We start from the raw sequence: 23,201 nt of genomic DNA, 5'->3' as shown, positions 1-23,201 counted from the left end.
TGTTTTACTTCCTCCTCTCTCCCAAATTTCTCCCATTTTCAGGTCACCTCAGATTTTACTTCCAGATCACTTATTTACTTTTATGTCAGGAGTTGCCTTGGACAACGTATATTTTACTGGTTTATTTGCCCACTGCTTTTTCTGATGTTTTCCATTTCTCCTACTTTAGATTAATTTTATGCTTTGGTAAACTATATCTCTGAATTCTTTTTTCAGGGAGGAATCAATGAAGAGTGAATTTTCAGTCTTTAGATCTTGAAATGTTTTCATTTTGCTCCCTTATTTGGATACTAGGGCTCTAATTTTACAACTGTCCTTAATCAGATTTTTGAAGATAATTGCTCCATAATTTTATAGCCTCTCTCGTTGATAGTGAGTTCTTGAAGCTAGTCTTATTCTCTTTCCTTTGTATATAACCACTTTCTATCTGGAAGCTGTTTGTTGTTCAGACTTTTAAAAATCTGGTGATGATCTAAATTTTTGTGATGTGTCTAGATTTCAGTTTTTACCAGTGCATTTTGCTTGGTACTCACCTCTTCTAGTTTCAAGACTGTGTTATTTATTTATTTAGCTCTTAGAGGTTTTATTTCTCTTTTTCCGTACTCTCAGTTCTCTTCTGAAAGTCCTGGTAGACCAATTTGAGAACTGCTTAAAACTATTGATCCTGAGCTTGAAACACTTTCACCATGGCATATTTTTTCCACCTTCTAAACTCGTCTGTATTTAGGGCTGGATTTTTAAAAATAGCTTTATTAAGGTATAGTTCATATATCACAAAATTCAGTCATTAAAAATGTACAGTTCAAAATAAAAAGTGTACAGTTCAGTGTTTTTTTAGTATTCACAGTGTGGTGAAACCGCCACTACAGTCTGTTGAAAATGTTCCAGAGCATTTTCAGTACCCCAAAAAGAAACCTCATGTCCATTAGCATTCACTCCCGATTCCACTCTCCCCACAGCCCCTAGCAACCACTTATTTACTTTCTGTTTCTGGATTTGCCTATTTTAGACATTTCACATAAATGGAAATATGTAGTCTTTTGTGACTTGCTTCTTTCATTTAGCGTGTTTTCTGTGTTCAACCATGCCATTTTTTTCCCATAAGTTTATTTTATTTATTTATTTTTGGCTGCGTTGGGTCTTCGTTGCTGCGCACGGGCTTTCCCTAGTTGCAGCAAGCGGGGGCCACTCTTCATTGTGGTGCGCGGGCTTGCAGTGGCTTCTCTTGTTGAGGAGCATGGGGTCTAGGTGTGTGGGTTTCAGTAGTTGTGGCATGCAGGCTCAGTAGTTGTGGCACATAGGTTTAGTTGCTCTGCGGCATGTGGGATCTTCCCGGACCAAGGCTTGAACCTGTGTCCCCTGCATTGGCAGGCACATTCTTAACTACTGCACCACCAGGGAAGCCCCATGCCATTGTTTTTTATTGCCAAATAATATTCCATTGTATGTATGTATCATGTTTTATTTATCCATTTGTCAGTTGATGGACAGTTGGGTTGTTTCCACTTTGTCTATGTGGATGTATGTTTTCATTTCTCTCAGGGATTAACATCTTAAATTTCAAACAGTCTAGTTTGAACTGATAACCGACTTAACTTCAATATCATACAAAGACTCTGATCCTGTATGGTTCTGTACTACCCCCTTTAAACGTTGTTGTCACAAATTGCAACTTATGTGCAACATGGATGAACCTGGAGGGCATTATGGTAAGTGAAATAAGCCAGGCATAGAAAGACAATAGCATAGATTTTTTTTTTTTTGGTTGCGTTGGGTCTTCATTGCTGCGGGTGGGCTTTCTTTAGTTGCGGTGAGTGGTGGCTACTCTTCATTGAGGTGTGCTTGCTTCTCATTGCGGTGGCTTCTCTTGTTGCAGAGCATGGGCTCTAGGCACGTGGGCTTCAGTAGTTGCAGCACATAGGCTCAGTAGTTGCGGCACGTGGGCTCTAGGGCACGCAGGCTTCAGTAGTTGTGGTGTGTGGGCTCTAGAGCGCAGGCTTAGCAGTTGTGGCGCACGGGCTTAGTTGCTCTGCGGCATGTGGGATCTTCACAGACCAGGGCTCAAACCCGTGTTCTCTGCATAGGTGGATTCTTAAGCACTGTGCCACCAGGGAAGTCCAGTGACATAGATTTATAATAATTTTTGTGCATTAAAAAAAATCTGTACTAAATAAAAAGGGGAGTTGGAAACCAAAAACAATACTAGCTGTTAGCCCATTTATTCTTTTTTTTAAATAAATTTATTTAATTTTGGCTGCGTTGGGTCTTTGTTGCTGTGTGCAGGCTTTCTCTAGTTGCGGGGAGTGGGGGCTACTCTTCGCTGTGGTGCACGGGCCTCTCATTGCAGTGGCTTCTCTTGTTGTGGAGCACAGGTTCTAGGTGCACAGGCTTCGGTAGTTGTGGCACGTGGGCTCAGTAGCTGTGGCCTGCAGGCTCTAGAGTGCGGGCTCAGTAGTTGTGGCTCATGGGCTTAGTTGCTCCACGGCATGTGGGATCTTCCCAGACCAGGGCTCAAACCTGTGTCCCCTGCATTGGCAGGCAGATTCTTAACCACTGTGCCACCAGGGAAGTCTTAGCCCATTTATTCTTAGCAGAGGTCTTTATTTCTTCCTGAGGCTTTGAGTTACTGTGGTATTCTGCTATTTCAGCCTGAAGGACTTTTAACATTTCTTGTAGGCAACAAACTCTCTCAGGTTTATTTATCTGAGAATGTTTCAGTTTCTCCCTCATTAAAAAAAAAAAATTATCTATTTTTTTTGCGCTGTGTCGGGGTCCTAGTTGCGGCATGTGGGATCTTTCATTGCAGTGCGAGGGCTCTTCGTTGCAATGCGTGGGCTTCTCTCTTTCTGGTGTACAGGCTCAGTAGTTGTGGCACGTGGGCTCTCAGGTTGTGGCACGTGGGCTCCAGAGCACATGGGCTCTGTAGCTCTGGTGCAGGCTCCAGAGCACGTGGGCTCTGTAGTTGTGGCGTGCAGTCTCCAGAGCGTAGGGCTCTGTACTTGTGGCATGTGGGCTCTGTAGTTGTGGTGGGCAGGCTTAGTTGCCCTGTGGCATGTGGGATCCTAGTTCTCTGACCAGGGATCGAACCTGTCCCCTTCATTGGAAGGTGGATTCTTAACCACTGGACCACCAGGGGAGTCCCCCTCCCTCATTTTTTGTTTTTTTAATTAATTTATTTTTGGTTGCATTGGGTCTTCCTTGCTGTGCGTGGGCTTTCTCTAGCTGTCGCGAGTGGGGGCTACTCTTCTTCATGATGTGCGGGCTTCTTATTGCGGTGGCTTCTCTTGTTGCAGAGCACGGCCTCTAGGTGTGCAGACCTCAGTAGTTGTGGCATGAGGGCTCAGAAATTGTGGCTCATGGGCTCTAGAGCGCAGGCTCAGTAGTTGCAGCGCACAGGCTTAGTTGCTCAGTAGCATGTGGGATCTTCCTGGACCAGGGCTCAAACCTGTGTCCCCTCCATTGGCAGATGGATTCCTAACCACTGCGCCACCAGGAAAGTCCCCCTCCGTCATTTTTGAAGGACAGTTTTTGCCAGATACAGTATTCTTGGTTGACAGTTTTTTTTTTCTTTTGGTAATTTAAATATGTCATCCTCCTCTCTTCTGTCCTCCATAGTTTCTGATTAGAAATTGACTGTTAGTCTGTTGAGGCTCCCTTGTAAATTATGAGTTGCTTCTCTTGCTTTTAATGATTCATTCTTTTTTTTCAACAGTTTGCTTATAATGTGTCTTGGTTTGAATCTCTTTGACTTTATCCTACTTGGAGTTCATTGAGCTTCTTGGATTTGTAGATTTGTCTTTCATCAAATCTGGGAAGATTTTGGCCATTATTTTTTATTTATTTATATTTTTTTATTATTATTTATTTTTGTGGTACACGGGCCTCTCACTGTTGCGGCTTCTCCCATTGTGGAGCACAGGCTCTGGACACACAGGCTCAGCGGCCATGGCTTACGGGCCTAGCCGCTCCGTGGCATGTGGGATCTTCCCATACCGGGGCACGAACCCGTGTCCCCTGCATCGGCAGGCGGACTCTCAGCCACTGCGCCACCAGGGAAGCCCTTGGCCGTTATTTTTTAAAATAGTCTTTCTGCCCTTTTCTCTTTTCTGGGACTCCTGTAATGTGGATGTTGATATGCTTAATGGCATCCCACAGGTCTTTTAGGCTCAGTCTGCTTTTCTTTATTCTTTCTTTGTAGACATTGCTCTATATTCAAGTTTGCTGATTCTTCGTTTTGCCTGCTCAGATCTGCTGTCGTGCCCATCTAGTGAACTTTTTGTTTCAGTTAGTATATTTTTAGCTCCAGAATTAAAACTACTGAAGTATAGAAAGTTGAACATGAAAGCCTTCTTTTACCTTCTTCCAGAACTAACCATGAATCCTTTCTGATTTTTGTGTACATACAAAAAGCCATGCAAATATATGTGCTTGTTGAGGGTTTTTTTTTCGTTTGTTTGTTTTTTGTTTTTTTTTGTTTTTTGTTGAGGTTTTTTAAAGCTTTTTATTTTGATACAATTTCACATTTACCAGAAAACTTACAATGATAGTACAGAGTTCCTGTATACCTTCTATTGAGATTACCTCCATGTTTCATATTTTTGTTATGTTCTTCACTCATTCTCCTTTCCTATCATCTATCTGTTCTCTATTTGTATTTACATATACATATTATTTTTTTCATAATTGCTTGAAAGTAAGTTGGGGACTTCCCTGGTGGCGCAGTGGTTGAGAATCCGCCTGACAATGCAGGGGACATGGGTTCGATCCCTGGTCCGGGGAGGTCCCACATGCTGCAGAGCAACCAAGCCTGTACGTCACAACTGCTGAGCCCACGTGCCACAACTACTGAAGCCCGTGTGCCTAGATCCCGTGCTCCACAACAAGAGAAGCCACCACAATGAGAAGCCTGTGCACTGCAATGAAGAGTAGCCCCTGCTTGCTGCAACTAGAGAAAGCCTGTGCACAGCAACGAAGACCTAACACAGCCAAAAATAAATAAGTTAACAAAAAAAAAAGGAAAAAAAAAGAAAAGTAAGTTGAAGACACGGTACCCTATTACTGCTTTACAGTGCGTGCTTCCTAAAAATAAGAACATTCTCTTACATAGCTACATACTAATGATCAAAATCAGGAAATTAACTGTTGTTGAATCACCCATTGTCCAGCAGCATTCTTATAGCAAAAGAACATCCTGGATCATGCATTACATTTAGTGGTTTTGTAGTTTTAATTGCCTTTCATCTGAAACAGTTTCTTAGTCTTTGTCTTATGACTTTGACATATTTGTAGAGTACAGACCATTTATTTTATAGAATGTCTCTCAAGATGGGTTTGTTTGATATTTCTTCGTGATTAGATTCAGGTTGTTTGATACTTCCTCATGATAGTTTCACTTTTGGCAGGAATACCACAGAGTTGATGTGTTCTCAGTGTATCATATATGGAGGTGTCAGTTTGTTCCATTACTGGTAATGTTAATTTTGATCACTTGGTTAAGGTGGTGTCTGCCAAGATAAAGTTACTGTTTTCTCCACCATACTTAATAAAAAATATATTGTGGGAGATACTCTGATACTATGTACATATCCCGTTACCCTTGTGGAACTTGAACCCACTTGTTTTAGCATCTACTGATACTGATTCTTCAGATTATTGATATGATGGTTGCCAATTATGAGTTAGGTTTAATTCACAGTTTTAGAAAATTAAAATGTGATTATTCTGCAGCCTCTTTCATTTTACACTATAGCAGTAGCATCTTTTTATTTCTTTATTTTAGAAAGTTCCAAACTTATAAATGTAGATCTAGCCATAACAGCTGTCAATCTGCCTTTCTTCCTCCCTCTCTCCCTCCCTTCCTCTTTTTCTTTCTTTCTTTCTTTTTAATAAATTTCAGGTGTACAACATAGTGATTCACAATTTTTAGAGGTTATACTCCATTTATAGTTATTATAACAATCTTATTTCATATACATGCCCTCTTCCCAGTTATTTTGGAGCAAATCTCAGTCATATCATTTCATCTGTAAATATATTTTTGTGTATCCCTGAAAGATAGGAATTATAAAAAAACTGTAATACCATTGTCCTACCTTAAAATTTAACTTATTTAATATTATCAGATATCCAGTTAGTGTTCATATTTTCCCAATTGTTTTCACTTTTTTCTTCAGTGTGTTCGGATTGGGATCCAAATAAGATCTGTATGTTGTGATTGCTTTATTTATTTAAATAATATTTTTTAAAATTTTAATTTAATTTGATTTATTTGGTTGCGCCAGGTCTTAGTTGTGGCTCACCGGCTCCTTAGTTGCAGCACGTGGGCTCCTTAGTTTCGGCATGCAAACTCTTAGTTGCGGCATGCATGTGGGATCTAGTTCCTTGACCAGGGATTGAACCTGGGCCCTGTGCTTTGGGAGAGCAGAGTCTTAACCACTGCACCACCAGAGAAGTCCCTGTGATTGATTTAGATTTATTGCTTATGCTCTTTTTTAACTTACAGATTCCCTCCTTTCTATTTTTCTTTTTTTTTCTTTGAAATTCTGTGTTGAAGGAAACAGTTTTTCCTGAAAAGTGTCTTATAGCTAGGAGTTTGCTGTTTAATTCAATTTACTACTATTTCAATTAGAATTTAGTGTCTATATATAAATACAAGTATACATATATACAAATATATGAGGTTTGTTTCTTATTTTCCTTTTTTTCTCCTTCCTTTGTCAAATTTTGGTATCAGTATTATGCTAATCTCATATGGTAACTTGGAAATTTGGCAACATTAATTCCATAGGTACTAACTGAGCACTATTTACAGACACTATGCTTGGTGAAATGGTGAACAAAACCAAAGTGGTTCTTGTACTCATAGTGCTTAAAGCCTAGTGGGGAAAGCTAGGCAATAAATAAACCCTGTATAAAACTACAAAGTGCAAAGCTGTGTTTGTTTCCATTTTACATGTTGGAATAATTTAAGTAAAATAGGAATAATTTGTTGCTTAAAGACTTGCTAGAACTTTAAATAAAATCATCTATTCTGATGCTTATATTTACATAAAATTATTTTATTTGCCTGTGGAATTACTTAGCAACCCTTACCTTCTCCCCTCAGATCCTTGATATTCTGTGAAGTTGTGCCATTTTTATATTGTTTGTTCCCTGGTATTGCACAGTGTTCCCCTGGGGGTATGAGTTCTCAAGTTTGGTGAGCAAGGTTCTGTTACTTCTTTGTTTCTATGGGAGAAAAATCATTGAGATTTCACATGACTGAAACAGTCAGAATGATGCAATCCACTGAGTGTGAAGACTCTTGAAAAGACAGAAAAATTATGTTTTTGATTACTTCTCTCAGGTCAGATTAATAGCCTCTGGTATGATAATTAGCTTTTTTGTATTTTAAATTGATCAATTATTTTGTATGGGCTTCTAGTAGAGTGAAATTGTTTTATTAGTGTCAAATAGTAAGCGTTTTCTTCTCCTTCAAAAAACATGGGTGTGGACTGTGTATACCTACTGAGTCATAGATTCAACAAGTAATTACATGTGTTTATGTGCCCTCATAACTAAGAATATGAAGTCTTGTGATATCTTTCTTATATATATTACTATAAAAACGATTGAAGTACTTAGTTATAAAAGAATGTGTCTAGACCCTTAAAGGTTTTGCAAAGATTGTCAGAGGTAATTTACTCCAGACCTCTCTTTTTACAGAAGAAGCCATGAATTTTTTTTTTTCTTCTTCTTCTTTCTTTGAAAGGTTTTGACTGGCTCTAAGCCATACCAAATTGATGAAAGAAGTGAGACTAGAACCTAAGTTTTTAACTGTCCAGAGTGCTCTTTTCTCGCTTGTATTCTGCCATAAGTTGTGATGTGGTTTTTGAAAGAGTTGGGGAGGAGATGATATTTTTGGTTCAGCAATTTCTTGAAATTATTTTTTCCCAGTTAATGTTTATTAATAGTTTAAAAAATTAAGTTGGATAGGTTTATGGCTTTATTTCCTCTTGGGATGTTGTGCTCTTACTTGCTGAACTCTAAATTACATTAAAGGGAATGTTAAGTGAATTTTAATGAATTGGTTAAGATATTGACTTGAAATTTTTAATTGGCTAATGCTTTATGTCATGACTCCCAATTCTAGCTTTTAGCTAGTCAGTACTTTCCTGTTCTTACATTATGTTACCCTCACAGGCCTTACCATTTCATACTATTTATTGGTAACTACAGGAAATCATTGTTTAACTTTTTTAAGGGCATTGTTTTGTCTAGTTTCATTCCCAAGTTACGTATTAGTTAGCGATATAAAATTATCATATTTTCAGAAAGTTTGAGAGGGCAAGAAGATATGAAAAGGCCACCTCTGCTAAAGATTAGACACTGTGCTTAGAGGATTAAGAGGAGCCCAGAGTCCAGGAAAATCCTTGTTTGGATTTTTCTTGACCCATTTTGGAATTAACTAGAGTTCCTAACTGCAGTTCTGATAAAATCACATTGGGTCAGTAACTTGCTTTGACACTACTATATTATCTTTTTTATGTACTACTTGTTGCTTTTTAAATTTTAGTGAGCTGATATTTAACTATAACCAGTTTTTATTAAACTGTGAAATGAACTTTGCATTCAGTCACATTTGCTTGTTTTAAAGCCTTTAGTATACTATATGGTTAGTAGCTTTGGTAAAAACCTCATTTGCAAGAGAAATTAGTGAGAAACCTTGTACAGTACCAGAATTTGACTTTAAAAATAATCTTTTGTTTTCAGAGTTTTTCATGAGGCAAGCACTTTGTTGGATTTTAAGTCTCAGAAAGTTGTTTTTGCCCACTAGCTTTCTGTATAGAGTGAAATAGTTTTTATGTACTTGGGCAGTTGTGCACTGTTACTGTACTTTTGTTTGTTTGGAATTTATTTTGGTATGGAAGTGTGAGGTGAGCATCCAACTTTACTTTTTTCTAGGTGGCTACTCAGCTGTCTCATCACTTCACAGATTTTAAATGGCACTTTATTTATTTATTTATTTAATTATTTATTTTTGACGGTATGCGGGGCTCTCACTGTTGTGGCCTCTCCCATTGCGGAACACAGGCTCCGGATGCGCAGGCTCAGCGGCCATGGCTCACAGGCCCAGCCGCTCCACGGCATGTGGGATATTCCCGGACCGAGGCACGAACCTGTGTCCCCTGCACCGGCAGGTGGACTCTCAACCACTGTGCCACCAGGGAAGCCCCACTTTATTTATTTTTAAAAAAATATTTATTTATTTGGTTACTCCAGGTCTTACTTGCGGCACGCAGGATCTAGTTCCCTGACCGGGGATCGAACCTGGGCTCCCTGCACTGGGAGCGTGGAGTCTTAACTGCTGGACCACCAGGGAAGTCCCTTAAATGGCACTTTAAATGTCTACATTTGGGGTATCTTTAGGGATTTCTACTCTGTTCCATTGATCTGTTTATGTGCCAGTACAGCACAGCTTTAAGTGTTGTATTTTGTAATAAGTATTTTAATATCTGATAGGCTATTCTCCCTTTATTATTTTCTTTGGAATTTTCTTGGCTACTGTTAATTGTTATTTCCATATGACCTTTAGAGTCAGCTTGTCTAGTTAAAAAAATGAAAACAGAAGACTCCAGTTTTCATTTGCATCGTGCCAAATTAATATAGCAACTTAGGAAGAATTGATCTTAATGATGTTGTGTGTCCTAGCCAAGATTATTATATATTTTTCTGCAATTGTATAAGTCTTCTTTTGTGTCTCAGTAGCTTTAGTTTTCTTCCGTTACATCTTAGTTTATTCCTACTTCTTATCTCCTGTGGTATATCATGCTTCCTTTATACTTCTTATCTGGTCATTGTATATATGAAGAGTATTTGTTTCAGAATATTCATTTGTAATGAAACACCTTTTTGTATTATATTTGTAATAGTTTTTCAGTTTTTGGTCTTCCTTGGGAAAGTCTATCTTCTGACATTTTATACTTTTTACTTCTTTCATCTGATGTTAAATAAAGCAATTGTGATAATGGACATCTTTGTCTTGTTCCTGTGCTTAGTGGAATCTTTGTATAGTTTCCCCATTAGTCAGCATTCTCTGGCTTTGGTATTGAGAGGGATGATTTTTGTTATTGTTTTAACCTTATGTTAAGGACATGGCTATATGATTTTTCTTCTTAGATCTATTAATATATGGTGAATTATATCAACAGATTCCTAATGTTGAACTATCCTGTATTGATGGAATAAATCCCACTTGGACATGATGTATTCCTATAATGTACTACTAAATTTGTGTTTTTTATTTTGAGGATTTTTTAATCTGTATTTATACATGAGATTTTTCTGTAGTTTTTTTCTTTTATGGCGTCATATTCTTACTTAAAAAAAATTAGAAACCTTCCTTCTTTTCTTATGTTTTAGAACCATGAAAATCTCATTGGACTAAGGTTTCTTTTGGGTGGCGAGAGCTCTTTGATAATTTTTTTCTCTTTCCTCTTTGGTTATAGGTCTGGTTAACATTTCTGCCTCGTCTATGGTCAGTTTTGATAGTTAATATTTTTCTAGAAGATAATCCATTTTATCCAGGTTCTCAAATGTATTTGACAGAAGGGGAACAAAGCAATGACTTGGGATTATTTTAATTTCCTCTATTATTTTGTATACATATCCACCCCCCGCCCCCTTTTAAAATTAAGTTAGCTGGATGGTTATAATTTTCCAAAGAACCAGCTCTTGGGTTTATTTATTAGTTGATCTATTTTTCTTATTTTTTTTTTTTTGCGGTACGCGGGCCTCTCACTGTTGTGGCCCCTCCCATTGCGGAGCACAGGCTCCGGATGCGCAGGCTCAGCGGCCATGGCTCACAGGCCTAGCCGCTCCGTGGCATGTGGGATCCTCCCGGACCGGGACACGAACCCATGTCCCCTGCATCGGCAGGCGGACTCTCAACCACTGCGCCACTAGGGAAGCCCTGTTTTTCTGATTCTTAATTGATTATGTTCTGTTTATATCTTTGCTGTTTCCATTCTTGTGTTTTCTGTGGGTGTGGTTATTTATACCCTAAGTTCTCATGCTGTGAATTTTCCTCTGAGACTGCTGTGTGCTATAGATTTTCCTGAATACTGCTTTAGCTGCATGTTGTAGGATCTCAAGTGCAGTATTTTCATTGTCGTTATCTTTTTGCCACGCGGATTGTGGGATCCTAGTTCCCTGACCAGGGATCGAACCTGGGTCCCCAGAAGTGGAAGCGTGGAGTCCTAACCACTTGACTGCCAGGGAATTCCCTTTTGGTTCCTGCTTTGATCCATGAGTTCTGTAAGAGACAGTTTAGTAATTCAGGTAGTAGGACTTTTTTGTTTTCTGATGTAATTAAATTATAATTTTTTGCCTTTTGACTATTGGCTGTGCTACTGTTGATTTTTGAAATTCATTGGAATTTTCTTTGTGGCCTAATAATTACTCAGTTTTTTGTAAAGTGTTCTGTGGGTACTTGAAAAGGTGTATTCTGCTTTTCATCATGGATTGCATTCTTTATCGTCAGTAAAGTAGGACACCTATTACACTTCCATGAAGTCTGTTACCTAGAACCATTTGTATGTTTTCAGGTATTCTTAGTGGTCTAGAAACCTCCGATTTATTCTTTCTTCTGTCTCTGAGATTACAACCTTTTACTAGTTACATACTATATTGTTTCTCTTTTTGTTTTGTTTTGTTTTAACATGAAAACATCACTTCCTTTATTTTGGGTTCCCAAAGTCAAAAATAAGATTAGAACTAATATTCAGTCTATCACAGATATTTACTATGCTCAGTGCAATAATGCACTAACAGTTAAAAAAACCCACTGCAATATTGTACATCTTTTCTGTGTTTTACATCATTTTCCCCACAGCTATTGAAAATTCAAGCGTCAGTTTGAAACACAACCTACATGACAGGCTATAAATTGTTAATAGTTCTGCTTCTTTGGAAAAGCACTATTGTGGCATTTGCTCATTTTAGCAGACAGCACAAGGGGAAAAAAATAAGAAAAAATAGTTCTCTTATCAATGTCTGGGGTTTGTTTTCCCTCTGTTGCTCACTATATTTTTTTCCCCTTAATTACAAAGTATGTGTATGTATGTCAGTTGGTAGATTTGTTCTCAATATAGGAAAGTTGGAAAGCAAATAGCATAAAAAGAAAAAACCAAAAGCCTCACCTGTAAACCCATCACCCAGATATAACCACCATTATAAGACTATGTCTTATCCTTATTTGTTTCCATATTCACATAGATATACTGCCCTCTTTTCCAAAATGGCAAGGTGTTTAACATATGGTTGCCAACTTTTAATTTTGCCAGTAAAGACATCTTTATTTATTTATTTATACAATAAATTTTTTTTTTTTTTTTTTTGTGGTACGCTGGCCTCTCACTGTTGTGGCCTCTCCCATTGCGGAGCACAGGCTCCGGACGCGCAGGCTCAGCGGCCATGGCTCACGGCCTAGCTGCTCCGCGGCATGTGGGATCTTCCCGGACTGGGGCACGAACCCGTGTCCCCTGCATCGGCAGGCGGACTCTCAACCACTGTGCAACCAGGGAAGCCCCATAAATTTGTTTTATTTATTTATTTTTGGCTGCATTGGGTCTTCGTTGCTGCGCGTGGGCTTTCTCTAGTTGCGGCGAACGGGCTTCTCATTGCAGTGGCTTCTCTTGTCGCAAAGCACGGGCTCAAGGAGCGCAGGCTTCAGTAGTTGTGGCACATGGGCTCAGTAGTTGTGGCTTGCGGGCTTATTTGCTCTGTGGGATCTTCCGAGACCAGGGATCAAACCCGTGTCCCCTGCATTGGCAGACAGATTCTTAACCACTGTACCACCAGGGATGTCCCTAAAGACATCTTTAAGACGTTACTGTGTAAATGATATCACTTAACCTGAATACTGAATATTTAATTTGGAAACATGAATATTTTTCCTTCATTTTATTATACCATTATAGATTTATGGTATGTTTAGAGTTGGCTGATTATTCAGTCTGCTACCCTTATCTTACCCATGAAGAAACTGAGGCTCCAAAATGTCTCTTGAGACCTGAGAGAGAAGAAAGCTTTTTGTCAATGAGTATAATATAGTCTAGTATTGACATTTTCATGGCATTTACATGTGTGATTTTTTTTTTCTTTTGGCTGTGCCACATGGCTTTGACATTTTAATGGCATCTACGTGTGTGATTTTGTTTTCTTTTTCTTTGGCCATGCCACAGGGCTTGTGGGGTCTTGGCTCCCCGACCAGGGATTGAACCCGCGCCCTTGGCAGTGAAAGCTTGGAGTCCCAGCCACTGAGTCCCAACCACTGGACTATGCCAGGGAATTCCCTACACATGTGATTTTTGTCATATATATGTTGTATGGGTGTTAACTTGGTTTTCAGACTTGAAATTTGATGATTTCCAAAGCCGTCTTTCTCTGTAAATTGGAGAATTTCCAGGATTAATTTGCATCTTGGGAAATTCCTGATTACAGCTCACATTGTGTGATTGGGATAGCTTACTGAGTTGTTAAATTGCTGTTTTGTATTGGGAAGATGTTTGTAGTGTGTAATTTAATGATGATACAAGAAAGGGAAGAAAGAAAATTAGAACATTAATATTAAATTGCCCTTGGGCTTTCTCTTCCCCTTACGAAGCTGCCTGGGCCTTGCTAATATGTTTTCATTCTCCTGGTCTCCTACCCTTACTTCCTTTCCCCTACCCTCCTCACCTTTCCCTTTTTTCATTCCTTACTCTATCTCTTCTGCCTCTTGCATTCTAACTCCTTCTCTCCCTGCAGTTCTATTCTTGTTACCTATTTCCCCATCTCTCTTTGTTCTTAGATGTCTTTAATCAGTGATTCAAAATTTTAAGTTATCCGGTTTTCTTCCTGTAGCATATGAACTAAAGTGGCATTGAACCAGCAAAATAAAACATTGCTTTTAATTCTTGGTTGCTTCAGGGAGTTCTACACTTTATTAGTGTAAAGTTTATGAATTAAAAATGTGTGTACGGGGCTTCCCTGGTGGTGCAGTGGTTGAGAGTTCGCCTGCCGATGCAGGGGACATGGGTTCGTGTCCCGGTCCGGGAAGATCCCACGTGCCGTGGAGCGGCTGGGCCCGTGAGCCATGGCTGATGAGCCTGCACGTCCGGAGCCTGTGCTACGCAACGGGAGAGGACACAACAGTGAGAGGTCTGCGTACCGCAAAAAAAAAAAAAAAAAAAGTGTGTTATTGTTAGTAGAAGCATTTATATTTAATAGAAGCATTTATATTTATTTTAGCGGAAATTTATGATGCTTAAGATATTTTTTCTCACGTGAGCATTTGTAATTTTACATTTGGGGCAAATACATTTTTTTCAGTCTTGTTTTGTGTACATTTGTTACTTAGGAAAAGCAACTTGTAAAAACATTTTAAAACTTATACTTATTTCCCATCACTTATATGCTTTTAATGAACACTCTTTGTGCCATCACAACCTATTTTCTGAATTTTCCATAATTTAATCATTTTCATGATTGAACATTTAGATTATAGGAAAGTATTATAAAATAAGTATTTACAATTAAATAAAATATAGGAAGTTTATGTGGTAGCTCACACACACACACACACACACACACACACACACACACACACACCACACTTAATTTTGCTCAGATGTTCCAGGAAAAAAAAGTTGATCCTAAGTAGCTATTAAAATGCTTTTTTTTTTTTTTTGTGGTACGCGGGTCCCCCACTGTTGTGGCCTCTCCCGTTATGGAGCACAGGCTCCAGACGCGCAGGCTCAGTGGCCATGGCTCACGGGCCCAGCCGCTCCGCAGCATGTGGGATCTTCCCGGACTGGGGCACGAACCCGTGTCCCCTGCATTGGCAGGCGGACTCTCAACCACTGCGCCACCAGGGAAGCCCTAAAATGCTTTTGATACTTCAGAGATAGTGAAGTGTTACTGCATAGCAGACATTAGAAAAATCTTTAAGTGACCAAATATGGATGGATTTCTCATATTCTTATGGTTTGTGGAAAATATAATAGGAGTTACATTCAGTGAACTCTTTTAATATTTAAAGAAAACCCCTAGATAATCTGCATTTTATCAGCTCTATTGAGGCATAATTTTAAAGAATTTTCACCTGTTTTTTAGTAATAAGGGGTACTGTGTTTTAATTTTCATTTATTAGTCTTTTCAACAAATTTTGCTTTGTTGCTGATAATATGCATGTTTCTTTTTTTAATTTAATTTTATTATTTATTTTTGGTTGTGTTGGGTCTTCGTTGCTGCACGTGGGCTTTCTCTAGTTGAGGTGAGCGGGGGCTACTCTTCGCTGTGGTGCGCATGCTTCTCATTGTGGTGGCTTCTCTTGTTGCGGAGCATGGGCTCTAGATGCGCAGGTTTCAGTAGTTGTGGCATACGGGCTTAGTTGCTCCTCAGCATGTGGGACCTTCCTGGACCAGGGATCAAACCCGCGTCCCCTGCATTGGTAGGTGGATTCTTAACCACTGCACCACCAGGGAAGTCCCAATATGCATGTTTTAATGGGGTAGGGTGTAGTTATTGATTTGCATTTCCCTGACTAGTGAAAAATGTGTTAAACATCTCATGTGCGTCTTAGTCATTTGTGTATCTTCTTTGGAGAATTGACTATTCAGATTCTTTTGCCAACTTTCTAATTGGATGTCTTTTTATTATAGAATTGTAGAGTTATTTATATATTCTAGATACAAGTCCCTCAGATAGATAGTTTTCAATATTTTCTCCCTTTCTGTAGGTTTTCTTTGGTTGAGGCGTTTTTAAAAAAGCCATTAAAAATTCATTTAAATTTGATTGATATATATACACTAATATGTATAAAATGAATAATAAGAACCTGCTATATAAAAAAACAAAATAAAATTCAAAACTCTTCGAGGGAAAAAAATTCATTTAAATTTGGTGGAACTTCTTTAAAACATTCCTGATGTTAGCTTGTTCACAGAATTATTTATTAAATCAGAGTCCCCCCCTCCAAAAAGAAATCAGAGCCTCTCCCAAGCCATTTACCTCTCAAAAATAGCTGCTGCTTCAAACAGCTGATATCCCACAATATCAATAAATATTAGGAACACAGAGATGAAAACACTGATTTCCTGCACCTGTCTGTGAGCATATTCCCAGGTCTCATTGCTGGATGCTTAGATTCTGCTGCTTTCAACAGAGATTTAGAAAAAATACATTTCTGGTCCGTACCTCTGTGGGAAGATTGAGGCTGCCAAGAATCTTGCTTCTGGGTTTAAAAGTTTCCCTGTATTATTGTGGTTTATGTACATTATGATGACTCTGAAGCCTGTAAGAGTCTATGAAATGTCTTCTATACATAGAAGAAAGTTAAATCATTTTCAGTGTGGTTTGTTGGTTCTTTGAAAATTGATGATCCATATACTTTAAAATTTTAGCTCTCCATTAACTAGTAGAATATCAACCAGAATGTTTCATGCCAATATCATGCTGGAAAACTTTTAAAGTAAAGCGTTGAAGAAATTATAAAATTAATATTTGTTTGCCATACAGTGTTCAGAAACTGTAGAAAAATTTTATGAATTATTCCTAGTGCTACCACTTAGAGGTAGCCACTTTAAATATGTTTAATGTATTTCCTTCCGATGTTTTTCTTTTCACAAATTAAAAAACGTCGTTTCTTTTAAAATCTGTGAATACTTACTTTTTCCATAATACTTTTTTTCCTTAAAGGGGTTGAGCACAACCTTTGTCTTCTACTCAGTGTTGTGGTTAAGTCCATAGCAGTTAACTAACCAGTAACTTTCTGTGACTAATGGAAATGGCACAGTAACTGTTCGCTGTTGACACTTAAAACTATACTTGAATGACATTTGCTGGCTATTAGGCCTTAATATGGGGTCACCTACACTACCTACAATGTGGCATCACTGGACGTCAGGACAAATATATGCTCTTGCTACTGTTATAGTATGACTTTCTAACCAATGTAGGACAGATAAGTTGGGATGTGAAATAAGCTACGGAAATGCCTCTGTGAAGTGGCCTTGGCAAAGTTAGAATCAAGAATGGGCTATTGGAAGTGGTTTGTTTTGTTTGTTTGGTAGCTGCTTCCCCCCCCCCCCACTAAAGAGAGTTAATTTATTATCCTTCAGATTGTAAAAATTAATGAATAAATTTCTCTTTTACCAATGACTGAAATTGTTACTTATTTCACTCATAATAGCCATTATGAAAGTGAAAAAATACCACTCATCTTTCCTTTCTCTTCCTCTGTACCTAAATAATCATTCTTTAGTTTGCATACCTTATCAAATTCAGAGCTGCTTTTTTTTTTTGGTAACAGCTTTATTGATATAATTCATATCTCATACAATTCAACCATTTAAGAATACAATTCAACAGTGTTTAGTATATTCACAGAGTTTTGGGACTATCACCACAGTCAGTTTTAGAACATTTTCATCACCCCATAGAGAAATTTGGTTCCTGCTAGCCATGATGACTGCATTGTAAAAACGGTTTTAGCCTTGCTCTTTGCGAAGTTTAAAAGGTATTTTACCAGTTAAAGACATAATGTTAAAATAATGTTAATTGAATTTGTAATTTTCAACTTGTGTTTCATTCTTTCTTTCTAAAGGAGCCTAAGCTAAGAGAGAGATAAACTGATTTACTTGCACTTAAATTTTTTTTTTTGCTTTTAAATTGGGAAGAAATCCATTGTTAGAAACCATACTTCACTGTAGAAAACCCTTGTCATCAGGCAGAAAGCATACTAATAGAATTTGGTACAGCCATATAATATGTTATTTTGAATTTTGGCATTTTAAAAATGAAACTTTATTCTACTCCTAGTGGAGTAGCTTAAAATATTATTAGTGTTATTCAGTGATTCTATTTTATCTAATTTCAATGTGATGGGTATATATATATACACTTTTTAAAAATTCGAAGGTATAATTTACACAAAGTAAAATTTACCCTGTTTTCAGTTCTGTGATTTGTGACAAATGCATATAGTCCTGTAACCATTAGTGCAATCAAATATAGAAGTTTCAATAACTTCAAAAAATTCCCACATTCCCTTTTATATAGTCAGTTCCTTCCCCCACTATTAGTGTCCAGTAGCTAGATTACTTTTTTGTTCTTGTAGTTTTGCCTATTCTGGAATATTGTAAATGGAATCCTATTCCATACATATATGTATGTAACCTTTTGAGTTTGGCTTCTTTCACTTACCATAATGCATTTGAGATTCATCCAAGTTGTTGTAGTGTATTAGCATATCACATACAGTCCACCCATTTAAAGTGTACAATCCAGTGGCTTTTAGTATATTCACAGAGTTGTGCAGTCATCACCATAATCACATTTAGAATATTTTCATCACCCCCAAAAGAAACCCTGTAGTTCTTAGCCATAATTTCCCCATCCCCCTGAGTTAATTTTTATATACGGTGCAAGGTATGGATTGAGGTTTATTTTTTGCATACAAATGTCTGGCATCATTTGTTGAGAAGACTATCCTTTCCCCTTTGAATTGCCTTGCACCTTTGTTGAAAATCAGTTAACTATATGCATATGGGTATATTTCTTTTTTTTTTCCACTGTCATTATTTTAATTTCATTTTGAACAAAAAATCCACTTGTTGCATACTTCACAGCACGCAGCTCTTCTGATCTACACATATCTGGGTCAGTTTGAATTCTTTTCTCAGTGAAGTACAGCCTAAAGTACTTGCGTGGTTGGTCGTTATGGTACATCTTCGGGACATTTTTTTCATATGGGTCTATCTGTACTCTGTTCTGTTGGTCTGTGTGATATATTTATGCCATTTCCATACTGTCTTAATTACTCTAATAGTAAGTCTTGAAGTTAGGTGGTAAGTTCTCCAGCTTTGTTCTTTTTCAAAATTGTTTTGGCTATTGTTTCCTTTGCCTTTACATGTAAATTTTAAAATCAACTTGTCAGTTTCTTAAAATCCTGTACAGATTTAATTATTTTGAATACTTTTCACATGATAGGTGCAATATACTCGCCTTCTTTAAAAAAAACTTACAGTAGAACATACAGGCATACCTCAGATATTGTGGGTTCAGTTCCAGACCACTGAAGTAAAACGAATATCACAATAAAGCAAGTCATGCAAGGTTTTTTGGTTGCCCAGTGCATGTAGAAGTTATATTCTGGTGAGGGGACTAAGATCCCATATGCTGGGTGGGGGGGTGGGCAACTAAGCCCGAGGGCCACAACTACCGAGCACGTGGGCCACAGCTAGAGAGCTTTGTGCCGCAACTACAGAGCCCACGAGCCACAACTAGAGAGAAGCCTGCGTGCCACAATGAATTTCCCACGTGCTGCAACTAAGACCTGATGCAGCCAAAAAAAAAAAAAAAAAGGTTATTGCTAAAAAATGTCATAACAATTATAATAGTAACATCGAAGGTCATTGATCACCATGACAAATACAATTATAATGAAAAAGTTTGAAATATGGTGAGAATTACCTAAATGTGACACAGACACGAGGTGAGCAAATAAATGCTCTTGGAAAGATGGCGCCTTAGGCCTCAGACTTGCTGAATGCAAGGTTGAGCATACCTTCAATTTGCGCAGTAAAGTGAAGTGCAATAAAATGAGGTATGCCTGTAGATCATTTTAAGTATGATGCCTTGCATTGTACTGTAGGTAATACAGACTAGTAGAAATCATACCATATATTCATTATATGCTTATGTCTCAGGCAAGTTAAAGGTCTAAACATCATATCAAGGGAAATAAACTTTTAGGTTGAAGGTCTCAGATTGTCTTTGCAAGAAAAGGACTTTGTACTGCTCAAAGTGCAAAGATAATACTAAGCTAGATGTGTGGTTTTATGGGTTTTTCTTCCTTCCTGTTTTGGATTTTTTTTTTTTTTGGCCACACCACACGGCTTGTGGGATCTCAGTTCCCCAACCAGGAATTAAACCCAGCCTGGCAGTGAAAGCTCCGAGTCCTAACCACTGGATTGCCAGGGAATTCCCCTTTTTTGAAATTGTATACAAAATTAAAACAGTACAGAAGGTTGTATGTCATTGATTCCCTAATTCAGAAATGTCAGTCTTACAGTTACATTTGTCAGTAAAAGGTCTATATTTACATACTGAATAAAATGGGATATATAAAAAATCTTGACAGAACTACAAATATTGACATTAGTAGCTTATATCAGGAAGATAAATGTTTAGTAATTTTTTTTTGACAGTTTGTGTATAAATTGGTCAATGGCCAGTTTGCTGTTCTAATGTTTTTATTTTCCAGAACATGCAGATTGAGAAATGTTTTTTTTCTGGAAAAGTGGTTTCTCCCCCTTTCTGCTTTCTTTTTTGAGACTTTGGGACTGAGAAGTTTGAGGGTTATGTCAGTCCTGGAACCTTTTAGTCTTCTAGTTTCTTTTTGTAGTCTGAATTTTCTTTTTTTAAGCTATTTATTGATTGATTGGCTGCGTTGGGTCTTTGTTGCTGCCTGCGGCTTTCTCTAGTTGCGGCAGGCGGAAACTACCCTTTGTTGCAGTGCATGGGCTTCTCATTGCAGTGGCTTCTCTTGTTGAGGAGCATGGGCTCTTAGGCACGAGGGCTTCAGTAGTTGCGGTGTGTGGGCTCAGTAGTTGTGCCGCATGAGCTCAATAGTTGTGACTTGTGGGCTCTAGAGTGCAGGCTCAGTAGTTGTGGCGCACGGGCTTAGTTGCTCCGCAGCATGTGGGATCTTCCGGGACCAGGGGTCGAACCCGCGTCCTCTGCATCGGCAGGCGGGTTCTTAAGCGCTGCGCAACCTGGGAAATCCTCAATTTTCTTATAATGGTTTGTTTGTATCCCCTCAAGGCATAATGCGCCTAAGAAATATTTCTTTGTTTTTCAGGTTCTAAATGGCTTCTAAGAAGTTGGGTGCAGATTTTCATGGTAAGTGGACTGTTAGATATCATGGTTTAAGTTTTGATCTGATCAGAGAATTTGAAATCACATTAAGTAAGTGTCCCTTTTTGTTTATTTAAATGAGCGGCTTGAGGAAAATAAAGTTGTACAACAATGTAACATTCATTCCATAGGACTTCACATAACTTTAATGTGAAGTTCAAATGGATAAACTTTAGAGTATCTCTGTATTTATTGTACTTGAAACTGCTGGAGGTGGATAGGGAGTCTGCCTATTTTTGTTGTTTTTCAGCAGTATTTTGAAGTAGTTACCATTCCTTCTCCATCAGGAGAAGGTCCATCTCTTCTCCATCAGGTGTGAAAAATCCATCTCTTCTCCATCAGATGTGAAAAATTCTAAGCCTTTAGTTAACGTTTTATGATGTTTTGGTTTAGGTTTCTCCTCCCATAAAAAGAAATGATTTACTACAAATAAGACATGATTAGCAGATCAATATATTCCAGAAGTATCAGTAGTAGTAATTACAATTTTGCGTTTGTAACTAATAGTTTATCATCTTTTTCTAAGATATGGCCTTCCAAAATGGAGTACATTAATAAACTTTTATTATCTGCATTTGATAGGAATGGAGGTGCCTAAGAAGTTAAAATTAGACCCTCTTTTTGTACAAAGATAAGAATTAAACATCAGAAATATCCAGACAACACAATTATTTTAAAAGGGGTTTTAAAACTAATGTTCCATTTAAAAAATCGTGTCATTGTAAGAATGATTTGTTAGACTGTGTGGCAACATGTATCGTTATACTCTTCTGATCTACAAATGGTTACTTGATAATATCACTTTTCTGAGTCAGGGTGGTGCAGCAGTTCCTTGGTTTTTAACTTGTATATTTTTATACAACAGCTTTAATATTTTGAACTGCCACTGTGCATATACTTACATACATTGCTTGCGTATGTTTTGTTAAATTCTTTTGGAATTAAGTCATTCAGGCTCTGGAATTTGCATTCTGTATAACCTGTCAGGCATCAGATCTTCAGGTAAGGTATCTCCTGTTGTTTAAGGATTATTACAGGGCTCTTTCAAAGTCTTCAAATGATATAGAGAGGCAGATCTGTAGTTGCCTCTGATCACTTTCTCAAGGGAAAAGAGAGGACAGAGCCAAGGAGAGAGGAAAGACGTAGGGAGAGAAAAGAGCAAAAATGAAAAACTTAAATTTATAATCTTATTTCAAAAGATATGTTTTCTATCTTGAATCTTTAGAAACTCCTTTTTGATTGGAGTGAAAATAAGTTGGACCCCAGTTTATATGTTCCAGCTCAACAATCCAGAGAGAAGATTATAATTCTGAAGTTACCTGATCAATGATGACTTATTTTTTTAGGCCTTCCTCCATCTCTTTACATTCCTAACCAAAATTTTATTGTTTAAATGAAATGCTCTACCTGAGTAAAATTTGAGAAGGATTTTCTCTTTCTCTCTTTGGCTGCTTCTGCTTTAATTTGCTAAGCTCCTACTTGAATTTCAGTGGCTTTAGTTGGGCTGTTAGAATAACGAATCTTATTTTTAGATATCATGTAGTTTAAGGAATAGAAATTAAAGGGAATAGGTGGAGAATATTTAATAGGCAATCTTGTAGGCATCTGCATGCAGGAAATCAAATTCAGACTGGCCTTACAAGGCTGAAATTAGAAAGCCAGGAAACTGAGGCTACTACTCCCTCCATCTTTCACTGCTTTTCTCTGCAGATGTGCTCCATTTTTATTCTTCTGTTTATAGACTTGCTTTTTTGGCCTACTTGTGTAGAGTGCACAGGGCTAAAAATGGCCACCCCAGTTATGGTGCTTCTTGCTTGATCATATAGTGGCTAGCATCATATAGCTGAAGTTTTTGTATCTTTTGGTCAAGGGCGTATCTGACGGGAACATTTTAGTTTATGAGCCTCTGGGTTGGTTCCCCCCAAGTTAGGTATTATCTGACTCGGGGTTAGAGAGAGAGAGAGAGAGAGAGAGAGAGAGAGAGTGTGTGTAATTCTAGGGCACTTGGGGTGTGGACAAGGAGGTGACAACTGCTCTCATGACTGGATATGAAAATGCTTTTTATTCTGTTTAAATACTTGGGCTGACTATATCTTATGCTGTGCTGTCTTAGCACTAGTATTTGATTTTTCTTCAAGTTCATTCTTTTCAACTGAGGTTGAACTTCTTCCACTGTCATTAATAACCACATACCCCTAAATAATAGAATAAGAAATACAAACAGTTACTTTTCAAAGGCCTTTAAAAATATTGTCCTTATA

General features: G+C 37.9%; 1 protein-coding gene across 3 annotated transcripts in view; it reads left to right on the top strand.

The window, feature by feature from the left end:
• Window positions 1-23,201, top strand: part of UBAP1 (ubiquitin associated protein 1) — a 55,722-nt gene that overhangs the window by 10,809 nt on the left and 21,712 nt on the right. For all 3 annotated transcript variants that reach the window (XM_033857955.2, XM_033857953.2, XM_033857954.2), the window contains exon 2: window positions 20,885-20,925. In XM_033857955.2, coding sequence (XP_033713846.1) covers window positions 20,892-20,925 — 34 coding nt within the window. In that variant the 5' untranslated portion in view covers window positions 20,885-20,891. The remainder of the gene's footprint in view (window positions 1-20,884; window positions 20,926-23,201) is intronic.

Source organism: Tursiops truncatus, chromosome 6 (genome assembly GCF_011762595.2).
Source record: "Tursiops truncatus isolate mTurTru1 chromosome 6, mTurTru1.mat.Y, whole genome shotgun sequence".
Lineage (NCBI taxonomy): Eukaryota > Metazoa > Chordata > Mammalia > Artiodactyla > Delphinidae > Tursiops > Tursiops truncatus.
This window is presented reverse-complemented; position numbering and strand designations above follow the sequence as displayed.